A 23,363-nucleotide genomic window follows, 5' to 3' on the forward strand; every position below is an offset into this window, starting at 1 on the left:
ATGGGCAGCAACCAGTCAAAACTGATGCCAGCTATCAACTATAAGTGCAGCTGTACTGGTGTGTCCTATGTAGCAACATAGGACAACTTTGCATTTATCATCACTGATTGAGTACTTTGGGTATAGGGAAACACAAAATAGGCAAACCGGACATAAGTTTGAGGCCACTTCTTGCCACTAGCTGCTGCTGCTAAGTCACTTCCATCATGTTTGACTCTGTGCGACCCCATAGACAGCAGCCCACCAGGCTCCGCCGTCCCTGGGATTCTCCAGGCAAGAACACTGGAGTGGGTTGCCATTTCCTCCTCCAATGTATGAAAGTGAAAAGTGAAAGTGAAGTCACTCAGTCGTGTCCGACTCTTAGCGACCCCATGGACTGCAGCCAACCAGGCTCCTCCGCCCATGGGGTTTTCCAGGCAAGAGTACTGGAGTGGGGTGCCATTGCCTTCTCCATGCCACTAGCTAAAGCCACCTTTTCTAGGGAATGTGGAATTAGGCTTAACCATCTCTCTTCTTGAAACTCCAGGCCCCTTCCAATGAAGATCTGGCCCCCCGTAAATAGGTAGCCTATATTTTAGGAGACCCTGATCCTGTATGTGGCCCTTTTGTATAGTTTTTCTTAGCATAAAGTTACTTTTTAAAAACATCACTTAAAAATCTTCTGCCAGTGGGTCAACTCACGAGATGGCACATTTAACATCGAGCATCCTAATCTGGACATTTCCCTCAAGAGGAAAACCAAAGCAACCTGGAGTTCAGGTTTCAATGACAAGTATCACATTAACAGGTTATACAGGGATCCACCTGGGATGAGGAAGGGCCAAAACCAAGTTCCTCTCCATTCACAGGCTATTTCTCCTTGAGACCAGTGTAGCAGATAGCTCTCAGGCTGATGAAGTCTGCTATGGGATTCTCCCAGTAGCCACTCTGAACCTGTAACAAGTCAAGGAATATCTGCCTCCCTTTCTACTCCATCCATCAGTTTCCTGCCATGTCATTTGCTCGGGTTTTCTATCTAGCCTCTGGTTCCTCTTCCTTCCCTTCTATTCCCTTTCCTATTTGGTTTACTCCTTTCCTTCATCTGCCCCTTCCTTCCTTACCTCAATGGGAGTGCAGGAAGCTGCAGCTGTCTCATTGCCACTCTCTTGTTTGTAAAATACATCATTTAGGGTGTTAGCACTGGCATTCACAGAATCCATGAGGACAGACACATGCTGGTGGACCTTGCTCAGGTCAGTAAGTCTGTAATAAAGCAAGGAGAGATAAACAATTCTAGAGTTCTGAAGGACATCTGGTCTGAGGTACTTGTGAGGGTTAGAATTAAAAGTTAAAATGAAAGCTCTGAGTACCTGAATTGTATTCTTTACTCCCTCCTGTTATTTCTACTCGTTTCTAGGTAGCTACTTATGCCAGAAAATATTTCTACTCTTCTGTAGGTATTCACTTTTGTCCATCCTTTTTTGGGGGACTCTTAGTTCCCCGACCAGGGGTTGAACCCTGGGTCCTGGCAGTGAAAGCACCAAGTCCTAACCACTGGACTGCCAGGGAATTCCCACTTTGTCCATCCTTATCTTACCTGAATTAGATACTAGGTACTTTGGTACTAGAATAGAGGAAGGAGCTGATTCCAGAAATTCTAAGGCCTTCCTGATATTTAAGGCCAAGGATAAACATTTTAAATCCTGTTGGGTCTGGGGGAGCAGGAAGAGATCAAAATTCGTCTTTGGACTTAATGGGAGAAGTCCAAGCTGACTACAAAGACTATTTCCTGTCTGGATTGTTAGGGTCCCTTTCAATCCTCAGAGCTCTGGGCAAGACTCCTTTCTGAGGTCATGCTCTCCAGTAGCCTACAGACACAAGTTGGCTTCTTCTCCCCATCCCTTCTTGGGATTTCCAGGCCTGTATCTGGGCCAGACCACTTACCTGCTGATGAGGTTTTCTGCAAGCCGAGTTAAGTGCTGCATCTGGGCATACTCCTCATCAGAGAGGCTATCTTGAGATTCCTGGGAATCCAGCTGGGGTTGAGAGGCAGCTTGGATTTCAGAATGCTTGCACTCCCACATTTTCATTGAGTTCTCAAAGTCCTGGAAATGAAGACAGTGACAGATCCTAATGACTGCTGTTAGCTAAGAGAGCACATGACAGGTCTGTCTGTGAGTCTGATATGTGTGGGTCAAGGGGAATGAGGGCCCCACGTATTCCCCCATACACCCATCTCCACACTTTATACATTTGTCCAACATTTTATTCAATGTCTTTAATACTAAGCACTTTTAGTTTTGTTGTTGTTTTTACTGTTACAATGCCAAGTCTTGGGACAAGATGCTTGAATCAGACAGATGTCTGTCTTCCAGAAGCTTCTATAGGAAGGCATCATGATCAGTAAGACAGTGGAGCCCATTTCATGCTCCCTTCTTTGCCAAATCTAGGCAATATATGCTGATGGATTTTAGAGCCAGATTTAATTTTAGATCTAATTTAATTTTGAATTGTGCTTCTGTCATTCACTAGTCATGTGACTTTTAGAAAAGTATTTAATCTCTCTGGTCTTTATTTTCCTCACCTGTAAAATGGGAATAAGTGTATCTACCTCATAGAAAGAGGAGAGTGAAAAAGTTGGCTTAAAGCTCAACATTCAGAAAACGAAGATCATGGCATCCAGTCCCATCACTTCATGGCAAATAGATGGGGAAACAGTGGAAACAGTGTCAGACTTTATTTTGGGGGGCTCCAAAATCACTGCAGATGGTGACTGCAGCCATGAAATTAAAAGATGCTTACTCCTTGGAAGAAAAGTTATGACCAACCTAGATAGCATGTTGAAAAGCAGAGACATTACTTTGCTAACAAAGGTCCATCTAGTCAAGGCTATGGTTTTTCCAGTGGTCATGTATGGATGTGAGAGTTGGACTGTGAAGAAAGCTGAGCGCCAAAGAATTGTTGCTTTTGAACTGTGATGTTGATGGAGAAGACTCTTGAGAGTCCCTTGGACTGCAAGGAGATCCAACCAGTCCATCCTACAGGAGATCAGTCCTGGGTGTTCACTGGAGGGACTGATGTTGAAACTCCAATACTTTGGCCACCTGATGCGAAGAGCCAGCTCATTTGAAAAGACCCTGATGCTGGAAAAGATTGAGGGCAGGAGGTCAAGGGGAAGACAGAGGATGAGATGGTTGGATGGCATCACCAACTCAATGGACATGAGTCTGGGTAAACTCTGGGAGTTGGTGATGGACAGGGAGGCCTGGCATGCTGCGGTTCATGGGTTCGCAAAGAGTCGGACACGACTGAGCGACTGAACTGAACTGAACTGAACGTCATAGACGGTTGAGAGGATATATTTGAGAGAATATATGTAAAGTGCCCAACACAAAGCAGGTAGTTTATAAACTAGACATCCCATCCCTTCACTAGTGCTGTGTCTGTGGACTGTGCATAGGCCACAGTGTAAGAAAGCCTGTAATCACTGAACACTGACCAATAATGGTTCCTTTCTAGCTTTAGGTGGTTTAGCTGAGGTGATATTTGTGAATGCAGTATTTTAAGATGCCGTGAAAGTAAAAGTCACTCTGTTGTGTCCAAATCTTTGTGACCCATGGACTATACAGTCCATGGAATTCTCCAGGCCAGAATACTGGAGTGAGTAGCTGTTCCCTTCTTCAGGGAATCTTCCCAACCCAGGGATTGAACCCAGGTCTCCCGCATTGCAGGCAGATTCTTTACCAATTGAGCTATCAGGGAAGCCCTTTAAGATGCCTTACCAGTTCAGTTCAGTCTCTCAGTCATGTCCGACTCTTTGCGACCCCATGAATTGCAGCACACCAGGCCTCCCTGTCCATCACCAACTCCCGGAGTTCACTCAAACTCACATCCATCGAGTTGGTGATGCCATCCAGCCATCTCATCCTCAGTTGTCCCCTTCTCCTCCTGCCCCCAATCCCTCCCAGCATCAGAGTCTTTTCCAATGAGTCAACTCTTCACATGAGGTGGCCAAAGTACTGGAATTTCAGCTTTAGTATCACTCCTTCCAAAGAACACCCAGGACTGATCTCCTTTAGAATGGACTGGTTGGATCTCCTTGCAGTCCAAGGGACTCTCAAGAGTCTTCTCCAACACCACAGTTCAAAAGCATCAATTCTTTGGCGCTCAGCTTTCTTCACGGTCCAACTCTCACATCCATACTTGACTACTGGAAAAACCATAGCCTTGACTAGACGGACCTCTGTTGGCAAAGTAATGTCTCTGCTTTTCAATATGCTGTCTAGGTTGGTCATAACTTTCCTTCCAAGGAGTACGTGTCTTTAATTTCATGGCTGCAATCACCATCTGCGGTGATTTTGGAGCCCCCCCAAATAAAGTCTGACACTGTTTCCACTGTTTCCCCATCTATTTGCCATGAAGTGATGGGACAGGATGCCATGATCTTCCTTTTCTGAATGTTGAGCTTTAAGCCAACTTTTTCACTCTCCTCTTTCACTTTCATCAAGAGGCTTTTTAGTTCCTCTTCACTTTCTGCCATAAGGGTGGTGCCATCTGCATATCTGAGGTTATTGATATTTCTCCTGGCAATCTTGATTCCAGCTTGTGCTTCATCCAGCCCAGCATTTCTCATGATGTACTCTGCATATAAGTTAAATAAGCAGGGTGACAATATACAGCCTTGATGTACCTCTTTTCCTATTTGGAACCAGTCTGTTGTTCCCTGTCCAGTTCTAACTGTTGCTTCCTGACCTGCATATAGGTTTCTCAAGAGGCCAGTCAGGTGGTCTGGGATTCCCATCTCTTTCAGAATTTTCCACAGTTCATTGTGATCCACATAGTCAAAGGCTTTGGCATAGTCAATAAAGCAGAAATAGATGTTTTTCTGGAACTCTCTTGCTTTTTCCATGATCCAGCAGATGTTGGCAATTTGATCTCTGGTTCCTCTGCCTTTTCTAAAACCAGCTTAAACATCAGGAAGTTCACGGTTCATGTATTGCTGAAGCCTGGTACAGAGAGTTTTGAGCATTACTTTACCAGTGTGTGAGATGAGTGCAATTGTGCAGTAGTTTGAGCATTCTTTGGCATTGCTTTTCTTTGGCATTGGAATGAAAACTGACCTTTTCCAGTCCTGTGGCCACTGCTGAGTTTTCTAAATTTGCTGGCATATTGAGTGCAGCACTTTCACAGCATCATCTTTCAGGATTTGAAATAGCTCAACTGGAATTTCATCACCTCCACTAGCTTTGTTTGTAGCGATGCTTTCCAAGGCCCACTTGACTTCACATTCCAGGATATCTGGCTTTAGGTGAGTGATCACACCATTGTGATTATCTTGGTCATGAGGATCTTTTTTTGTACAGTTCTTCTGTGTATTCTTGCCACCTCTTCTTAATATCTTCTGCTTCTTTTAGGTCCATACCATTTGGAACCTAAAGATCCTATTCAATGAAGAATCTCTTGTTGTGGGAGCAGCTTTCTCCATAACCACTGAGGTCTTTAGCTCTCTGTGCATTGTAAGAATGAGGACAACTTTGTTGAAAACCACAGGAGGCAGCTCCTTGTCTCACTCTCTTGGACAGTGCTTTGCAAGTGTCTCTGTGTATGAGAGTATCTCAGAGAGCTTGTCTGCAAATGCAAGTTCCCAGGAAATACCCTTCCCCATTCTGATGCAGTGGGACCCTGTGGGGCCTAGGAATGAGTATCTCTAACAGGCACCCAAGGTGACTCTGCGATGTCATGCAGACCTCCCTTTGAGAAATTCTGCCTGACTGGAAGCATTCAGTATTCAAGTGATAGCTGTAGATGAGACAGTGGAAGAGGCCAAGATGAGCCTTTCCTTTCTTACCCGATCTCTGGTCAACATCTGAGCAGTGTTCTTGTATCTAATCTTGATAAGGCCTGGCCTCTGAACCCAGGCCTCCCCATCCACCTGCACTGGGACACCTTCTTCACCATTGATAGTTATCATCACCTCACGGCACTGCCAGAGAAGAGGAGGAGGGAGAATGGGGAAGAAAAATCAGGCAATGACTATAGACTAATCTGATAATCTCACAGTCACAGCCTAAATGTGTATCTGAACAGGATCAGCAAAAAATGTGAATCAGAGGATCCCAGGGAGGACACATATGTTTGCTCTAGACTTTTTGCTCCTTTGGTCCCTACCACCTCTATTTCTAACCTCAGCCAGCACCTTGCTGCCACCAGATACCCTACTCCCTCCACCTTGCCATTCTTATACCTGATAAATTCCTGGGAGCACCCCACATCCTGTGTTGTAGCCACAGAGCTCAGACCCTTTCTGGTGCCCACCCAGCGTGTGCCTACCTGGGCAATGCGATGATGATGCAGGTTGATGATACGAGACATTGCCATCTGTACAGAACCAAAGATTGCCACTACCTCTAGCTTCCCATCATCTATCGCAGGAGCCTCATATTCCTGAAGAAAAAGAACTGTGTCACATATCTCACTCTTGAAGAACCACACTTTGTCACATGCAGGTATGCTTTGAAAGCTCATGGTAAAATTTTTTCTAGCTCATGAAGAGTGGAGAAACTACTACATTATGAAAAGGGGAAGGATGAGGTCAGGAAGCCAACTTGGGAGAAAGGCACTGAGATCTAAACTCAGCTCCTTTTGAGATCACAACTCTCAGCTGGTTCCCTCCCTGTCCAATATAGCATCATAAATCCCCAAAGCCACTGGTCTTATGGCCTTCTTGGGTGAGCTCAGAGGAAAGGATTCATGACCAGTTTCTCAGGAGATTTTATTGACAGACCTCCTTAGTGAAAAGATCATAATGCAGTCAACCTTTCAAGGATCTGTCAGGCCTGAGAAATGGAAAATTCAAAGTCCACACAACATGGAAGAATTGATCTGATCCTCAGGTTTTCGGTTGATTCTTGTGCTCTGGGGTGGTAATTGCCTTAAAAATACTCATCATACAGCTGCTAATAATGGTCCCCAGCCTGCCTCCTTTTCCCCCACACTCCAGTCAGTTCAGCTCTCCTTTTGATAAACTTTAGAGGGGTCAAGATTTTCTCCCTCCCCATTCCCTGTTCCATACTCACTGTGGTTGCCGTGCTGCTTCCCCAAAAGTTGACGCCTCCGGCATAGCTGGTAATGTTGAGCACTACAATGCCTTGCAGATTTGGCAAGGAGATGGCCTCTCCATCACACTGAAAGAAAAGAGTAGCCCTTATTGGCTGGCTCTTCAGATACCAGTGTGAAGGGATATTTACAGACATGGGGGAAGGGCTCTGTCTTCTCGCCATGCTATCATTTTCTTATCCATAAAATGGACACCTATCTTCATGCTTTCCTCCCATGAGTGAGGATCAGAGTTAAAGCTTGAGAAGAACTAAGGATATAGAGGGAAGTTGATTCCCAAGGTCATGATATTTCCTTTCTTCACGCCCAGGAAGGATCATCCTCTTTTTCCACTGACCTCCAGGTGCACTCGTTCTTCCAGTTTCCTATAAGAGCGCTGAAAGAGTTCCTTGCTTCCCAGAAGGCCATACCACATCTTGTTCTTAAAGCGGCTACTACAGGGAGATAAAGGTAGAAAAAGATAGTCAGAGGGTGAATAATATAAAGGTAAATGGATGAAGAAAAGTAAGACAAGATACTATCTTATTCCTCAAGTGCCTTGTTATAGGGAAGAGTCATGGTAACGTGACACAAGAGGGGATTCTAGGAGAGTGTAACTGGAATCCTTATTCATACACCAGCTGTAATGGGTTCCTGGGTGTCCTTGAGACCTCAGCATCCCATTGATTCGTCACTTGCTGTTGATATTGGTTCAGTTTTGCAAGAGATAGGCTATATTTAAAAATAAAGCTCATAAAAAGCTGTGAGCATAACTGGCTTGTATGTGTTAAGTCACTTCAGTTGTTTCTGACTCTTTGCAATCCTTTGAACAGTAGCCCACCAATTTCCTCTGTCCATGAGGTTCTCCAGGCAAAACTATTTGAGTGGGTTACCATGCCCTCCTCCAAGGGATCTTCCTGAACCTGGGATTGAGCCTGCTTCTCTTATGTCTCCTGCACTGGTTTCTTTACCACTTGCATCACCTAGGAAGCCCCCCTGGCTGGTACATACCAGCAAGTGCCACTCTGGGAGATCAAGATTTTAGCCTCTTGGAATCAATTTCATTTGAAATATGTGACAGACTGCAGTTTCTTTGAAGCATAACTTTTCTGGCAAAGTGGAGGGATTTTGTAAGACCTGTATCTCAAAGACTTCAGTTCAGTTCAGTTGCTCAGTCGTGTCTGACTCTTTGAGAACCCATGGACTGCAACACGCCAGGCTTCCCTGCTGCTGCTGCTGCTGCTAAGTCGCTTCAGTCGTGTCCGACTCTGTGTGACCCGATAGACGGCAGCCCACCAGGCTCCCCCATCCCTGGGATTCTCCAGGCAAGAATGCTGGAGTGGGTTGCCATTTCCTTCTCCAATGCATGAAAGTGAAAAATGAAAGTGAAGTCGCTCAGTCGTGTCTGACTCTTCGCGACCCCATGGACTGCAGCCCACCAGGCTCCTCTGTCCATGGGATTTTCCAGGCTTCCCTATCCATCACCAAATCCTGGGGCTTACTCAAACTCATGTCCATCGAGTCAGTGATGCTATATCCAACCATCTCATCCCCTTCTCCTGCCTTCAGTCTTTCCAAGGATCAGGGTCTTTTCAAATGAGTCAGTTCTTTGCATCAGGTGGCCAAAGTATTGGAGTTTCAGCTTTCAGCATCATTCCTTCCTATGAATATTCAAGATTGATTTCTTTTAGGATGGACTGGCTGGATCTCCTTGCAGTTCAAGGGACTCTCAAGAGTCTTCTCCAATACCCCAGTTCAAAAGCATCAATTCTCTGGCACTCAGCTTTCTTTACAGCCCAACTCTCACAGTCATACATGACTACTGGAAAAACCACACCTTTGACTAGATGGACCTTTGCTGGCAAAGTAATGTCTCTGCTTTTTAGTATGCTGTCTAGGTTTGTCATAGATTTTCTTCCAAGGGGCAAGCATCTTTTAATTTCATGGCTGAGGTCACCATATGCAGTGATTTTGGAGCCCAAGAAAATAAAGTCTGACACTGTTTCCATTGTTTCCCCATCTATTTGCCATGAAGTGATGGGACCGGATGCCATGATCTTCGTTTTCTGAATGTTGAGTTTTAAGCCAGCTTTTTCACTCTCTTCTTTCACTTTCATCAAAAGGCTCTTTAGTTCTTCTTCACTTTCTCCCATAAGGATGGTGTCATCTGCATATCTGAGGTTATTGATATTCTCCTGGCAATCTTGATTCCAGCTTATGCTTCATCCAGCCCAGCATTTCACACGATATACTCTGCATATAAGTTAAATAAGCAGGGTGACATATACAGCCTTGACGTACTCCTTTCCTGATTTGGAACCACCCTGTTGTTCCATGTCCAGTTCTAACTGTTGCTTCTTGACCTGCATACAGATTTCTCAAGAGGCAGGTCAGGTGGTCTGGGATTCCCATCTCTTTCAGAATTTTCCAGTTTGTTGTGATCCACACAGTCAAAGGCTAAACACTTAATTCAGTGCTAAGTCTGTATTACTAGACAGATTGTAGAGGAAGGCCCAGTGGAGAGAATATGGGACAGGCAAGGATATCAGGAGACTTGTGGTGGAGGTGGGAAGAACAAGGTCCTGCTTACTGTAGAGTCTCTGATAAAAGCAGGCAGGATACTCACAATCCCTAGAAAGGCTGGATAGAATCTACTCTGAACTTTCAAAGTAGAGTCACAGAAATGAGCCACCACAAGGCATGGGTTTTGAAATGTAACAAGGCTAGCACAAAATTATTTGCACTCTGCTTTAAACCATAAGTTCTCTGGACACTTTATAGTTTCCTCATCTATTAAAAATCAGAGCCTAATTATATGGAAATGCAAAATACCTTGAACAACTAAGACCATTCTTAAAAAAGAACAAAGTTGGAGGACTTTCATCTCCCAATTTCCAAACTTACTATAAAGCTACAGTTATCAAGACAGTGTGGTGCTTGCATAGGATAGATACATAGATCAGTGGAAAATACATGAGAGTCTAGGAAAAAATCCTTTATATTTAGGGTCAAGCAATTTTTGACAAAGGTGCCAACACAATTTGTTGGGGGAAATACAATTCAAAGGATAGTTTTAAAAAATGGTGTTTTGGTAATTGGATATCCATGTGCAAAAAGATGAACTAGGTTCTTACCTAACACCACACATAAAAATTAACTTGAAGCAGGTCACAGACTTAAAGGTAAGAGAAAAAACAATAATTTTGGAAGAAAACAGAGCAAATTTTTAAGACCTTAGGTTAGGCAAAGATTTCTTAGATACAGCATCAAAATCATGGTCAGTAAAAAAAAATAGATCAATCAATAGGAACTCATCAAAATCGAAAAGTTTTGTATATCATAAGATACCATTACATGAAAAGACAAGCAATAACAACAAAAAAGACAAGCAACTGGGAAACAATATTTTCAAAACGCTTATCTGATAAAGTACTTGTTTCTCAGCCCAGACCTGCTGTGAGAAAGACGTTCTGGTGGCAGGTGGCAGGAGTGATGATGGTGGATGGAGGAGGTGCTTATTTTTCTTCATAATTTCAATCTACCATAAGAACTCTGAGGCTTTAGATAATGCAAATCAAAACCACAATGAGGTATCACTTCACACCAGACAGAATGGCTGCGATCCAAAAGTCTGCAAGCAATAAATGCTGGAGATGGTGTGGAGAAAAGGGAACCGTCTTACACTGTTGGTGGGAATGCAAACTAGTACAGCCACTATGGAGAACAGAGTGGAGATTCCTTAAAAAATTGCAAATAGGACTGCCTTATGACCCAGCAATCCCACTGCTGGGCATACACACTGAGGAAACCAGAATTGAAAGAGACACATGTACCCCAATGTTCATCGCAGCACTGTTTATAATAGCCAGGACATGGAAACAACCTAGATGCCCATCAGCAGATGAATGGATAAGAAAGCTGTGGTACATATACACAATGGAGTATTACTCAGCCATTAAAAAGAATACATTTGAATCAATTCTAATGAGATGGATGAAACTGGAGCCGATTATACAGAGTGAAGTAAGCCAGAAAGAAAAACACCAATACAGTATACTAACACATATATATGGAATTTAGAAAGATGGTAATGATAACCCTGTATGTGAGACAGCAAAAGAGACACAGATGTATAGAATGGACTTTTGGACTCTGAGGGAGAGGGAGAGGGTGGGATGATTTGGGAGAATGACATTGAAACATGTATACTATCATGTAAGAAACGAATCACCAGTCTATGTTCGATACAGGATACAGGATGCTTGAGGCTGGTGCACGGGGATGATTCAGAGAGATGATATGGAGTGGGAGGTGGGAGGGGGGTTCAGGATTGGGAACTCATGTACACCCGTGGCGGATTCATGTCAATGTATGGCAAAACCAATACAGTATTGTAAAGTAAAATAAAGTAAAAAAAAAAAAAAGAACTCTAAGGCTGCCTTAGGGTATATCTGCAGTACAAAAGTACTGGAAGGTGCCAAGCAGGCCAGCCCTGAATGGGGTAAAATCAGTAGGTCCAGGGGAACCAGGTTAGGAACCCTAAGAACCAGTAGAGTGATCTTTGATACTTTGCAGCCTTGCCAAGCAAAAGCAGACCTGAAACTACTACTAGGACCTTGTCAAATTCTCAGAGACAGAACAAAGATAGAGAAATGGCCAAATCAAATCAATGTAATCTGTTTTCACTAACAGTAACACAGGTAGCTGTATTTACACAGCAGTCCACATGTCAAGACTATGAAGATGGCTCCAAGTTCAGAATACCAGTGCAGTCATCACAGATTTGGTCAACATTTGGGGCAAGCTATCCTATTAGGCTAAGCTTTGAACTAATGTTTTACTTTCAAATGATGGACTCTTTACTTCTCAAAAGAGTTCTGTTGTTTGTGATATGGGGGATGTAGGAGTACATGTCAGAGAAGGCAATGGCACCCCACTCCAGTCCTCTTGCCTGGAAAATCCCATGGACGGAGGAGCCTGGTAGGCTGCGGTCCACGGGGTCCCTAAGAGTTGGACATGACTGAGCGACTTCACTTTCACTTTCACTTTTTACTTTCATGCATCGGGGAAGGAAATGGCAACCCACTCCAGTGTTCTTGCCTGGAGAATCCCAGGGACAAGGGAGCCTGGTGGGCTGCCGTCTGTGGGGTCGCACAGAGTCGGACACGACTGAAGCAACTTAGCAGCAGCAGCAGCAGCAGGAGTACATGTGTGTATTGTGATTGTGTGTTTGCATGTGGGCAGGGAAGTTTCTTTTCCTTACTTGTATTGTCCTGGGTGTTCATCTCTTCTGGTGTTGAATTCCAGAGAAATTTTAGCATCTAGTCCAATTCCAAAATAGTTGTTCATGACACGCTTTTCTTTGAAGCGTCTGAAATTAGCCAAAGGGAAGAAAAGAGTAGACATTGGTATAGGAAAGAAGTGGTATTATCACTGGGCTGCAGACTATCTGAATGTTCAAAACCAATGAGAGAAGGCCTGTTCTACATTGGGTACAAGGCTTAATATTCTTGAGAGGCACATGTAGATATCCTATTTTGTTAACAAGTAGCTTATTAGCTGTAAGAGAGGATACCCAGCCAGCTGGGAGGATTCAGTGGGATTGAGACGCATAATGAAGAAGTCGTCTTTGGAGACTGTCAGATATGAGTGGCCAATATTTTCTCCACATAAACTAGAGGGAAATAAGAGTCATTGACTTATTCCCAAAAAGAAACTTTAAGTATCTCATATTAAAATGTATGATGAGAGGAAACTCTGTATTACTGTTTTTAGAAATTTTTGAACTCCTTTTATCACTTTCACATCCAAGGGCAAAGTGACCACACATTTGAGGGGGGAAAACCTTATAAAAGAAGGTAGATATATGTAGAACAAAAATAAACAAACAAACAAAACAAGCAGTTTATTTGATTCTTTTGCATCTATCCATTAAAACCAGTGGTGTGCTGGAGACAGTTCATATTAGCTTATGTAAGCTGATTATGCCTATAATTCCCAACTCTGCAATCAGTGACATTGTATCAGTAGCTTGAAATAGGCCATAATGGGAAGGTTTATAACAGAAATAAATCAGGGCTTCCCACCTGCCACCCACCCTTGGGAGCTGGTTGTTAAATATTTTTTAGCACACCATTGATCAAAGTGATAAATGATAAGTTCACTGAGGTCTCAGATATGAACTTAAGCCAGTGGCAAAGTGGAGGGAAGTGGGAGTTGAAAATGGGGGGAAGCTGTAGAAAACAAACAATTGCTAACTGTCTTTCAAGAAACTAAAAATAGGTAGTTTAGCTACTTAATCACAGATTTTTTATAATTCACTACGAAACTGACCCTACATCTTTCATGTAAGATTTGCCTCCCTTAAATATAGTCCAGATATTGGGGTTTCTTTGACTGATATCACCAATCTTCTTAATGGAACTCAAAATGAGTGAGTGTGTTGGAACTTGGCTACTGGGAATATTCTAAAGAGGTAGGGTTACTGAGACAAATGTCTTTACATTTGTTTCCTAGTCCCCTAAATGCCCACTTATTTCTTAGCAACTTCAGTTGTTTACTATCAAAGGCAACAGTGAAAAACAGGTCCTTTGAAATGAAATGAAGTTGTGATAATAATAACTATAATACATATAAACCTAACTATGGATGCCAAAGAGTGACCAATGTAAGTACTTTGGATAAATAAACTCAATAAATACACAACCTATGTGACAAGTTCTACAATTATCTCCATATTATATGTGAGGAAACTGAGGTTTGGTTGAACTATTTGTGTAAGGTCACACAATTAGTGAGTCAGCATTTGACTCTAGGTATCCTTATTCTATTCTCTCAACCAGAGAAAGGAAGAAGCCATAGAAAGGTAATAGATCTATAAGTACTTACATAGTTTCAGGTGTAAAATATAAGTGCTCCAAATTGAGGTTTTCTAGGTCTTCACTTTTGAGAGAAGATATAGAAGACAGAGTACCAAGACGAGAACCTAGACACAAAAGATATCACCTTGGTGTCAGATACAAAAAAGAAAGCCCTTCCCCTACTTTTATTTCACCCTACTTTCTCTGTTGGAACAGAGTCAAGCTCAATGACTTTCTTTTAGATAATATTCAGGGTTCTCATTCCAAAGAGGGATCATCTTGGATGGACAGGGACTTCCACTGAGAGAATAATAAGGCTGGGCAGACTGCTTGCTGGCAGTGAAACAGCTTCAAATCTTGGGTTTCATCAGGCCTTTTCAAAGAACCTAATAGGGTCATTACTTCTGGATATAGGCATGGGGCCTTATAGTGTGGGGTTTCTGGAGAAAAGGGAGGGATCTCTATGGCAGAATAAGTGAAAGTGAACATTGCTCAGTCGTGTCTGACTCTTTGCGACCCCATGGACTGTAGTCCATGGAATTCTCCAGGCCAGAATACTGGAGTGGGTAGCCTTTCCCTTCTCCAGGGGATCTTCCCAACCCAGGGATCAAACCCAGGTCTCCTGCATTGCAGGCTGATTCTTTACCAGCTGAACCACGTGGCAGAATAGGATTAAGGCAAAAGGAAGATGCATGAAAATACTAAAGATATATTTTCTGGGAACTAGAAGACAGAGATGAAGCGTAGAATAAAAGGAGAAAGATCCTTACGGTGTCTTGGGCTCATCTGGTTAATATCTTCTGAGTCATCTTCTAGGAAGAAAGTTGAACTGAAGTTCTTAACTGATATTGTCTGTCGGCTTTGCTCATCAAGAACTACAGAGAAAAAATGGAAGGAAGGAGGGAAGGAGGGATGGAAGGAAGAAAGGGAAGGAAGGAGGAGGGGACAGAGGAGGAAAGGAGAAAAGGAGGATTGGTCACGTTTCTTGAGCATCTCTTTTGTTAACACCAGTGTATGGGGAGACAATGGAGACTCCCATTTGATCATTATTACCTTTGCTCCATAATGCTGTTTATGGTTTCAGTTTTTCTATAGTATTGGCATGTTTCTTTATGTCCATGCTTGAGTTTTCTCTGTTTTACTTGTTACTCTTTTCCTATCACCCAGTAAATGTGGTTGTGAGTAGAAGCTGGGGGCCAGGGGTAGGTGGAGCAGGATAGGAAACCCTCTGCTCTTCTACCTCCATTTTCATCCTATTTGTAATTCATTTACTCATGTGCTCTTTGTTCTAAACTTAACCCTCTAGGACCATGCCTTTCTTTCACTCAAGTGTCTCACCAATACCCAGAATATTTGAGAAGTTGCCTTCCTTTCACCAACCTATATATTAATATCATATAGCTCAGGTGCTTGGCTTATGCCAAAGCCTGTAGGTTCAATCCCTATCCTACCCAGGGGTGCCTTTCTCTGTCCCATGGCCACAAGCTATACTTCTAAACCTGACTTATGTATTAATGGAGCAGGTTGAATACTAGTTGTGACAGTGTTATGGCTATATCAGATTGATCTGATCCCTGCTCCTTCGAAACTGCGTGTGTATGTGCTAAGTCACTTCAGTCATGTCTGACTCTTTGTGACCCTATGAACTGTAGCCCAGCAGGTTCCTCTGTCCATGGGATTCTCCAGGCAAGAATACTGGAGTGGGTTGCCATGCCCTCCTCCACAGGATCTTCCTGACTCAGGGGTCGAACCCACATCTCTTGTGTCTCCTTCATTGGCAGGTGGGTTATTTACCACTAGCGCTACCTGGGAAGCCCCCTTGGAAACTACCTACAGAAATAGAGGCAAATTGGCTCTTTAATTATTTCACACTGCAGAAGGGATATTTCCTTTTTTTTCTTAGAAACTTGGGTGAGGTTGTATCTACATGCACCAAGGCAGGAGAAGGTACCATAGGTAAAAGCCAAAGGCCAGCCAAAGGGACTTCCTTGCTACATGAACTACTGCTCAATTCCAATAGCTCAGGCAGAACACACTTGGTGTTAACATAATTTTCTGATCTGTTTTTCAAAGAAGCATTGTGGAGAAGAAATGGAAACCAGAATGTTAAATTAAGAAGTTGGAGGAGTTGAAAGAGCTTTCATACTCAGTTGGAAGCTTGTAGGTTGTCATGAATTATGGGAAATGGCAATCAATGCCGGAGCTGCCAGGACCACTCTCAGGGCCCTTGTGCCTGATGAATACTGTGTAAGACATGCAGAGAGGAACACTATTTTCTTTCTAGAATTGTCATAGGTTCAGTGGTTGGAAGGGGATAGGAGCAGGTGGAAAAAAATTCCATGGCTGGAGATGGAAGCTGACAGAGCTTTGAGCCAAGCCTCTAAGCAGCTGTAATTGTTTAGGATGAGTGCTAGTTCCAAAAATAAATAAGCAAGAGTTTAGTCCCTGTGAGGTAGGAGGTGCCAAAGGGGCAGCTTATCAGGAGTGAGGCTTTTCAAAATCAGTCTCTGATTTTGATGCTTTATGAATGCAGAATCTAGTCAAGTTTGGGTAGTGGTGTCAAATAGAAGACCCAGAGTGAGGTAGATCAGTAATCATCCACAGGAACCTTCTCTTTCCCCTCCTTCAGTCAGCACAACCCTGGGACCTTTACCTTGTTCAACTTGGAATATGATGAGTTTCAATGACTTTTGGAGATTCTGGGCCTTTGTAGCCAGCTCCAACTTGCACTTGGCTATGTGGTCTATTTGAGGGATGGAGGGCTTTCCATCTGCCTTGGCACTTTCTTTATGTGCTTTGGCACTCTTCTCAACAGCTGCATCCTCAGCAAGGATATCAATCAGGACACTGAGCTTGTCGTACATTAAGTCGCTCTATATAGGGAATGAGACAGACAGGGCATTGTTATGAGAAATTCATGCTTGAAAGGACAGAATGAGTAGTTAGATAGCATGGAGAGAAGTGCAGAAGGGTAACAGTTGGCCAGGACACTGAGCATAGGAAGCTAAATGTGGGGAGATGAAAGTTTTGGGAAAGAAATTTTGGGTAGATGTGATAAGATAGCCAAAGGGTGTTAGGGGTTAAAGAGACATCATTTGTTTCTGGGCAGCTGCAGGCACCAATGTACATTGCCTAGTCTTTCTCATGTCCAAATGGTCTGTAAAATGATATACAATATAGTAAGATTGAGGAAAGATAAACACACATTTCTGGATTGGTGTTTTTGTGGGCATGCTCCTATGGATACGGACGTGGCTCTGCATGGGTGCCTGGTGTCTGCTTTTGTCTGTGTGTATGTTTGGGGATGTACTGCATGATTATGGCCTGATTCCCAGCTCCATCACTTAATAGTTTGTGAACTGAGGCAAGTAACTTAATCTCATTGTGCGTTTATGTTCTTGAGAAATTGTGAAGATTAAATAAGTGAATACATTATAAGTGCTTAGAACAGTTCCTGGCACAGAATAAGTGCTATAGAAGTATTAGCTATTGTTGTTACTGTTATCATAGAGGTGACCATGGGTGTATCTCTAGCATGTATTCGTATGTAGTTTCAAGAATGTTCTGGTATACAGCCATGTGCATACATGTTGGTATATGCTTGTGTCTGGGTGTGGACAGATGCTTAACATATGCTTAGGTACATGGTACATGGACAAGCATGTACAGTGCTACTCTTTATTTGGTAAAAGGTGGAAGTTCAGTGAGGATTTTCACCATCAGAGAGGCTTACCAGCTGCTTCTCCTTGCCCTTTAACGATTCCCAGTGAGAGGGACATTTGCTTTTATTAAAAAATGGGGCCCTGGTGCCACAAAGAGTACAAGACAAAAGGATGGAAACTTACTTTCAAAATGACAGACTCTATTGCTGTATTGTTCTGCTTTATCCGGCTCCAGGCCTTTACAATATCAACCACAAAATCTTCCACTGCTGAGCACAGGAATCTGGAAAGAAAAGATAGATGGCACAATGTGACATGGACATGAGGTCCAGAGCCCTTCTGTCTTATAATGTCATTAGTTTCCATCTTCCTCCTCTTCCTTCTCCCTCTCTCTTTTCTGATCTCTCCTTTCTCCCTCTCCTTGACCCTCTCTCCCAACTCCCTCTCCTCTCTTTGTTTATTCTGATTCTTCATGTGCATTTGGGCAAATATGCCAGTACTTAAGAGAGTTTAACTAACATTTCTTAGCCCAAATTCCAAATTTCCAGAAAACAGAATTCAATTGGTATAACTTGGGTCTGGATTTCATCCTGGGTCAAATCAACTATGCTTCAAGGACCCAGCTAATTTAGTAAAAATATAATGACTTTGGTATTATGGCATAGGGACCGTTTCTCAAAAAAGAATGTGGTAGACTTGGAAGGACTCCACCAGAGTCCCAGGATGAATGAATGGCCCACATATTTAGAAGGGGAGAATGTGTTGCTCAGCTATGAGAAAGCAGCAGTAGCAGGCACCACAGAGAGTTTTCTAAGTATTAGATGGAAAATGTGTCCCTACTGGAGGGAGCTATGCTATGCTCTTGAGTGGCGTGGAAGGTTGTGTTCCCTTCTGTGGCCTCTTCCAAATCTGTGGCTTTGCAATTTTGTCATTTGGGAGCAGCAGGAACCATCACCCCAATCTCATATTTTTTTTAAATTTATTTTTCATAAACTTCTCACTCAGGAGATTTGAGTTAGAAGAAATTTGATTTGGGAAGGTAAACATATGCTTTCTTTGACCTCAACCCCCAAGCTATTAAAACGAGCACCATCTCTGACTGATGGAACAGTGTATGAGAAAAAACACCCCAAAAGGTTGAGAGGCAAAGGAAGACTGACCTGGTTGCGATAATCATCTCTGTCGGGTACTTGGCCTTCAGGATTTTGTTTAACTCAGTGGATGCAGATTCTAAGTGTTGGATGGCAGCAGCCTAGGGAGAAAATGAGTGTTCAGCCCTGGAATCTTGGCATTGTGGCATAGTGTGCCACACATCCCCACCCCCTCATTATTTTCTACTGATGCTTCACCAGCAACACAACTGCTTCTTTGAAAATAATACACTCAGAAAGAATTCTCGTTGAAGATCTCCACAGATAATCTTAGATCTGTGGTTACTCTAAAAATAAGAGATGTATATTATTTCCTATCATTTAAATTAATACTCAAAAACTCATGTGAAGAGGGTACATGTTTCAAATGAAAAAACCATCTCATATCACATAGCTAGTAAATAATACATCTGGGATTTGAACCTATATCTTTCCAACCAGAGTGTCATCTCTTATATATAATATTAAAAATAATAATTGTTCTCATGCTCTATCATATCAAACTCTTTGTGAGCCCATGGACTGTAGCCCACCAGGATCCTCTGCCCATGGGATCTTTCAGGCAAGAATACTAGAGTGGGTTGCCATTTCTTTCTCCAGGGAAAAATAATAACAGCAACCACTTATATAGAACTTGCTATGTCCCAGGCTCTGTTCTAAGATACATACATATACATACATACATACACATACATACATACATATATATTTTTTTCAGGTAACCTTTATAACAGTCCTATGAAATAAGGATTATTATCCCCATTTCACAGAACAGAAAACTGAGGCATAGGAAAGGAAGAGCTGTTAAATGGTAGAGCCAGGATTTGATTCCAGGTAGTCTGGTTCTTGAGTCTGCACTCCTAACTATAACTTATACTCACCCCTTTCTATCACCCTCTGTATTGAAATATATACCAAGATCTGATGATTCTATCACTTGAAAATGTTTTAAATATGGACCTATTACCACTTCAGCAGTCCAAATCACCATCATCTTTTGCCTAGACAATTTTAGCACTGCCTATCTTTTTTCCTTGCCTCTATGCTTTATTCCTTCATTTGTTTCTCCATATACCATGGACATATTCTGCTTAACACCTTTCTATTAGATGGCAGAATAGATAGATGGATAGATATGAGATAAAGTATAGTGAAATATTAATGGTAGAATCTACCATTCAAAATTTCCTATATGTTTGAAAATTTTATAATAAAATAAGAAAATGTTCTTCTATAATTTTTACTGTTCTTAGGATAAAAGTTCAAATTTCCTGGGGGAGAGATCAAGACAGATTAGGAGGACATGGAACTCACTTCCCCCATGAACATGAAGATACCTCTAAATGTGGAGAAAGTATCACTGAAAATGAATTGGAGACTGGCAAAAAGACTTTTGTACAACCAAGGCTATAATAAAGAGCCATACAGAATCTGGTAAGAATGGAGGAGTAGCAATCATGTTGGGACCTGTGCCCTTGGTGGGGGGCACAGAAGATGAAGAGCATTACAAAGCAGAGAGCCTCCCTGGGGAGTGAGCAGTTCAAGCCACATATTGGGTGCCACATCCCTGGAGTTTGACATCAGGAAGACAGGTCCCCTAAACGGGTTAGAAAACCAGTGGGACTAATAGGAAGGCTGTAAGAAACCTAGTCTCAGAGGGATTCAAATCAAGAAGGCAGAGTAGGGGGATATGGAACTCAGCTTCCCCCATGAATATATCAAAAATACATCTACATGTGGAACAATTATCACTGAAAACTAACAGGAGACTGGCAGAAAGACTCCTATATAACCAAGGCTATAAGAAAGATCCACGCAGAATCACATAGGAAGGAAGAGAATCGATCATGATGGGATGTGTCCCTAGGAGGGGATGTCTAGAAAAAGGGAGACTACATGGGTACATGCCCTCCCTGGGGAGTGAGCAGTGAGAGCTACATATCAGGCATTCCATCCCCAGGGTTCAGCAAAGGGGAAACAAGCCCCCTTGGCTGGTTGGAGGGTCAGTGGGACTAACAGGAGGGCTACAGGGAAGCCTGGACTCTGCTTGGAAGGAGCCTGTGAACACTTGATAGCTCCCTAAGCAGTGCAGAAATGGTGAGTTGAAACCACCCGGGGCTGACTGGTTTCCTCTGACCACTCTGGTGTCTGCCCCAGCCTGAGCCAAGCAAATGCTCCAGCACCATTAGCAGTTCCACACAGGACTAAGGGCTGCCACAACAAGGAAAAAACTTTGCAGTAAGATGCTATGGTGTCAGTTCAGTTCAGTCGCTCAGTCGTGTCCGACTCTTTGCGACCCCATCAATCACAGCACGCCAGGCCTCCCTGTCCATCACCAACTCCTGGAGTTCACTCAGACTCACATCCATTGATTCAGTGATGTCATCCAGCCATCTCATCCTCTGTCGTCCCCTTCTCCTCCTGCCCCCAATCCCTCCCAGCATCAGAGTCTTTTCCAATGAGTCAACTCTTCACATGAGGTGGCCAAAGTACTGGAATTTCAGCTTTAGCATCACTCCTTCCAATGAACACCCAGGACTGATCTCCTTTAGAATGGACTGGTTGGATCTCCTTGCAGTCCAAGGGACTCTCAAGAGTCTTCTCCAACACCACAGTTCAAAAGCATCAATTCTTTGGTGCTCAGCTTTCTTCACAGTCCAACTCTCACACCCATACATGACCACTGGAAAAACCATAGCCTTGACTAGACGGACCTCTGTTGGCAAAATAATGTCTCTGCTTTTCAATATGCTGTCTAGGTTGGTCACAACTTTTCTTCCAAGGAGTAAGTGTCTTTTAATTTCATGGCTGCAATCACCATCTGCAGTGATTTTGGAACCCCCCAAAATAAAGTGTGACACTGTTTCCACTGTTTCCCCATCTATTTCCCATGAAGTGATGGGACCGGATGCCATGATCTTTGTTTTCTGAATGTTGAGCTTTAAGCCAACTTTTTCACTCTCCTCTTTCACTTTCATCAAGAGGCTTTTTAGTTCCTCTTCACTTTCTGCCATAAGGGTGGTGTCATCTGCATATCTGAGGTTATTGATACTTCTCCCGGCAATCTTGATTCCAGCTTGCGCTTCTTCCAGCCCAGCGTTTCTCATGATGTACTCTGCATATAAGTTAACACTCCTGGGCATTTATCCAGAGAAAAACATGATCTAAAAGGATACATGCACGCCAATGTTCATTGCAGCACTGTTTACCATAGCCAAGACATAGAAGCAACTTGAATGTCAATTGACAGAGGAATGGATAAAGAAGATGTGATACATATATGCAATTTTGGAATATTACCCAGCTATTAAAAAAAAAAACAAAATAATGCCATTTGCAGCAACATGGATGGACCTAGACAATGTCATACTGAGAGAAGTAAGTCAGACAAGAGGAGGAGAAATATCATATGACATCTCTTATATATGGAATCTAAAAAGAAATGATACAAATGAACTTACTTAAAGAACAGAAACAGACTCACAGACTTAGAGTGTGAGTTCATGGTTGCCAGGAGGAAGGGTGCGGGGAAGAGATAGTGAGTTTGGGATGGACATGTGCACACTGGTATATTTAAAATGGATTACCAAAAAGGACCTACTGTATAGCACATGGAACTCTGCTCAATCTTATGTGGCAGAGTTTGGAGAAGAATGGATACTTGTATATGTATGGCTGAGGTCCTTTGCTGTTCTCTTGAAACTATCAAGCTATTTGGACTAAACCCAGTGCAAAATAAAAAATTTAAAGTAAAATGAGCAGAAGATCTGAATAGATGTTTTTCCAAAGAAGATATACAAATGGCCAACAGGCTCAAGAAAAAGATGCTCAAAACTGCTAATCATTAGAGAAATGCAAATGAAAACCACAATGAGATACCACTTCACACCTGTCAGAATGACTATCATAAAAAAGACAATACATAGTAAACATTTGTGAGGATGCTGAGAAAAGGGAACCCAATTATACCATCAGTAGGAATATAAATTTGTACAGCCATTATGGAAAACAGTATGAAAATTCCTGACAAAACTGATAATCGAACTACCATATGATTTATAAATTCCATTCCTAGGAATATATCTGAAGAAATGAAAACACTTATTTGAAAAGATACACGTATCTCAATATTCTTAGCAGCATTATTTACAATGACCAAAATATGGAAGCAACCTAAATATCTATCAACAGATCAATGGATAAAGAAGATTTGTGTGTGTGTGTGTGTGTGTGTGTGTGTGTGTGTGTGTACACACAAAATGGGATATAACAGTCATAGAAAGAATGAAATTCTGCTATTTTCAAAAATGTGGATGGACCTGGAGGGTATTATTCATAGTGAAATAAGTAAAAATAGAAAGACAAATACTGTTACCACTTATATGTAGAATCTAAAATATAATACAAAAGGATTAATACTAGAAGACAGAAATAGACTCAGATATTTAGAAAAAGCTGGTGGCTACAAGTGGGGAGAAGGAAGATGGGAAGAGCAAGGCAGGAATATGAGATTATGAGATATAAACTACTATCTATAAAATAAGCAATAAAGATATATTATATTGCACAGCAAAATATAGTTATTATATTGTAATAACTTTAAACTTTGTGTGCAT

General features: G+C 42.4%; 1 protein-coding gene across 1 annotated transcript in view; it reads right to left on the reverse strand.

The window, feature by feature from the left end:
- The window catches only part of DGKK (diacylglycerol kinase kappa), a 164,334-nt gene that overhangs the window by 13,231 nt on the left and 127,740 nt on the right, over positions 1-23,363 (reverse strand). Inside the window, exons 13-24 of the mRNA XM_040265324.1 lie at positions 18,757-18,848; positions 17,780-17,879; positions 16,588-16,807; positions 14,705-14,809; positions 13,963-14,059; positions 12,338-12,445; positions 7,433-7,529; positions 7,056-7,163; positions 6,310-6,423; positions 5,828-5,962; positions 1,924-2,084; positions 1,101-1,242 (exon numbers count right to left, since the gene is read on the reverse strand). Coding sequence (XP_040121258.1) covers positions 1,101-1,242; positions 1,924-2,084; positions 5,828-5,962; positions 6,310-6,423; positions 7,056-7,163; positions 7,433-7,529; positions 12,338-12,445; positions 13,963-14,059; positions 14,705-14,809; positions 16,588-16,807; positions 17,780-17,879; positions 18,757-18,848 — 1,479 coding nt within the window. The remainder of the gene's footprint in view (positions 1-1,100; positions 1,243-1,923; positions 2,085-5,827; positions 5,963-6,309; positions 6,424-7,055; positions 7,164-7,432; positions 7,530-12,337; positions 12,446-13,962; positions 14,060-14,704; positions 14,810-16,587; positions 16,808-17,779; positions 17,880-18,756; positions 18,849-23,363) is intronic.

The sequence above is a fragment of the Oryx dammah genome, unplaced genomic scaffold (genome assembly GCF_014754425.2).
Source record: "Oryx dammah isolate SB20612 unplaced genomic scaffold, SCBI_Odam_1.1 HiC_scaffold_23, whole genome shotgun sequence".
In the NCBI taxonomy this organism is placed as follows: Eukaryota; Metazoa; Chordata; class Mammalia; order Artiodactyla; family Bovidae; genus Oryx; species Oryx dammah.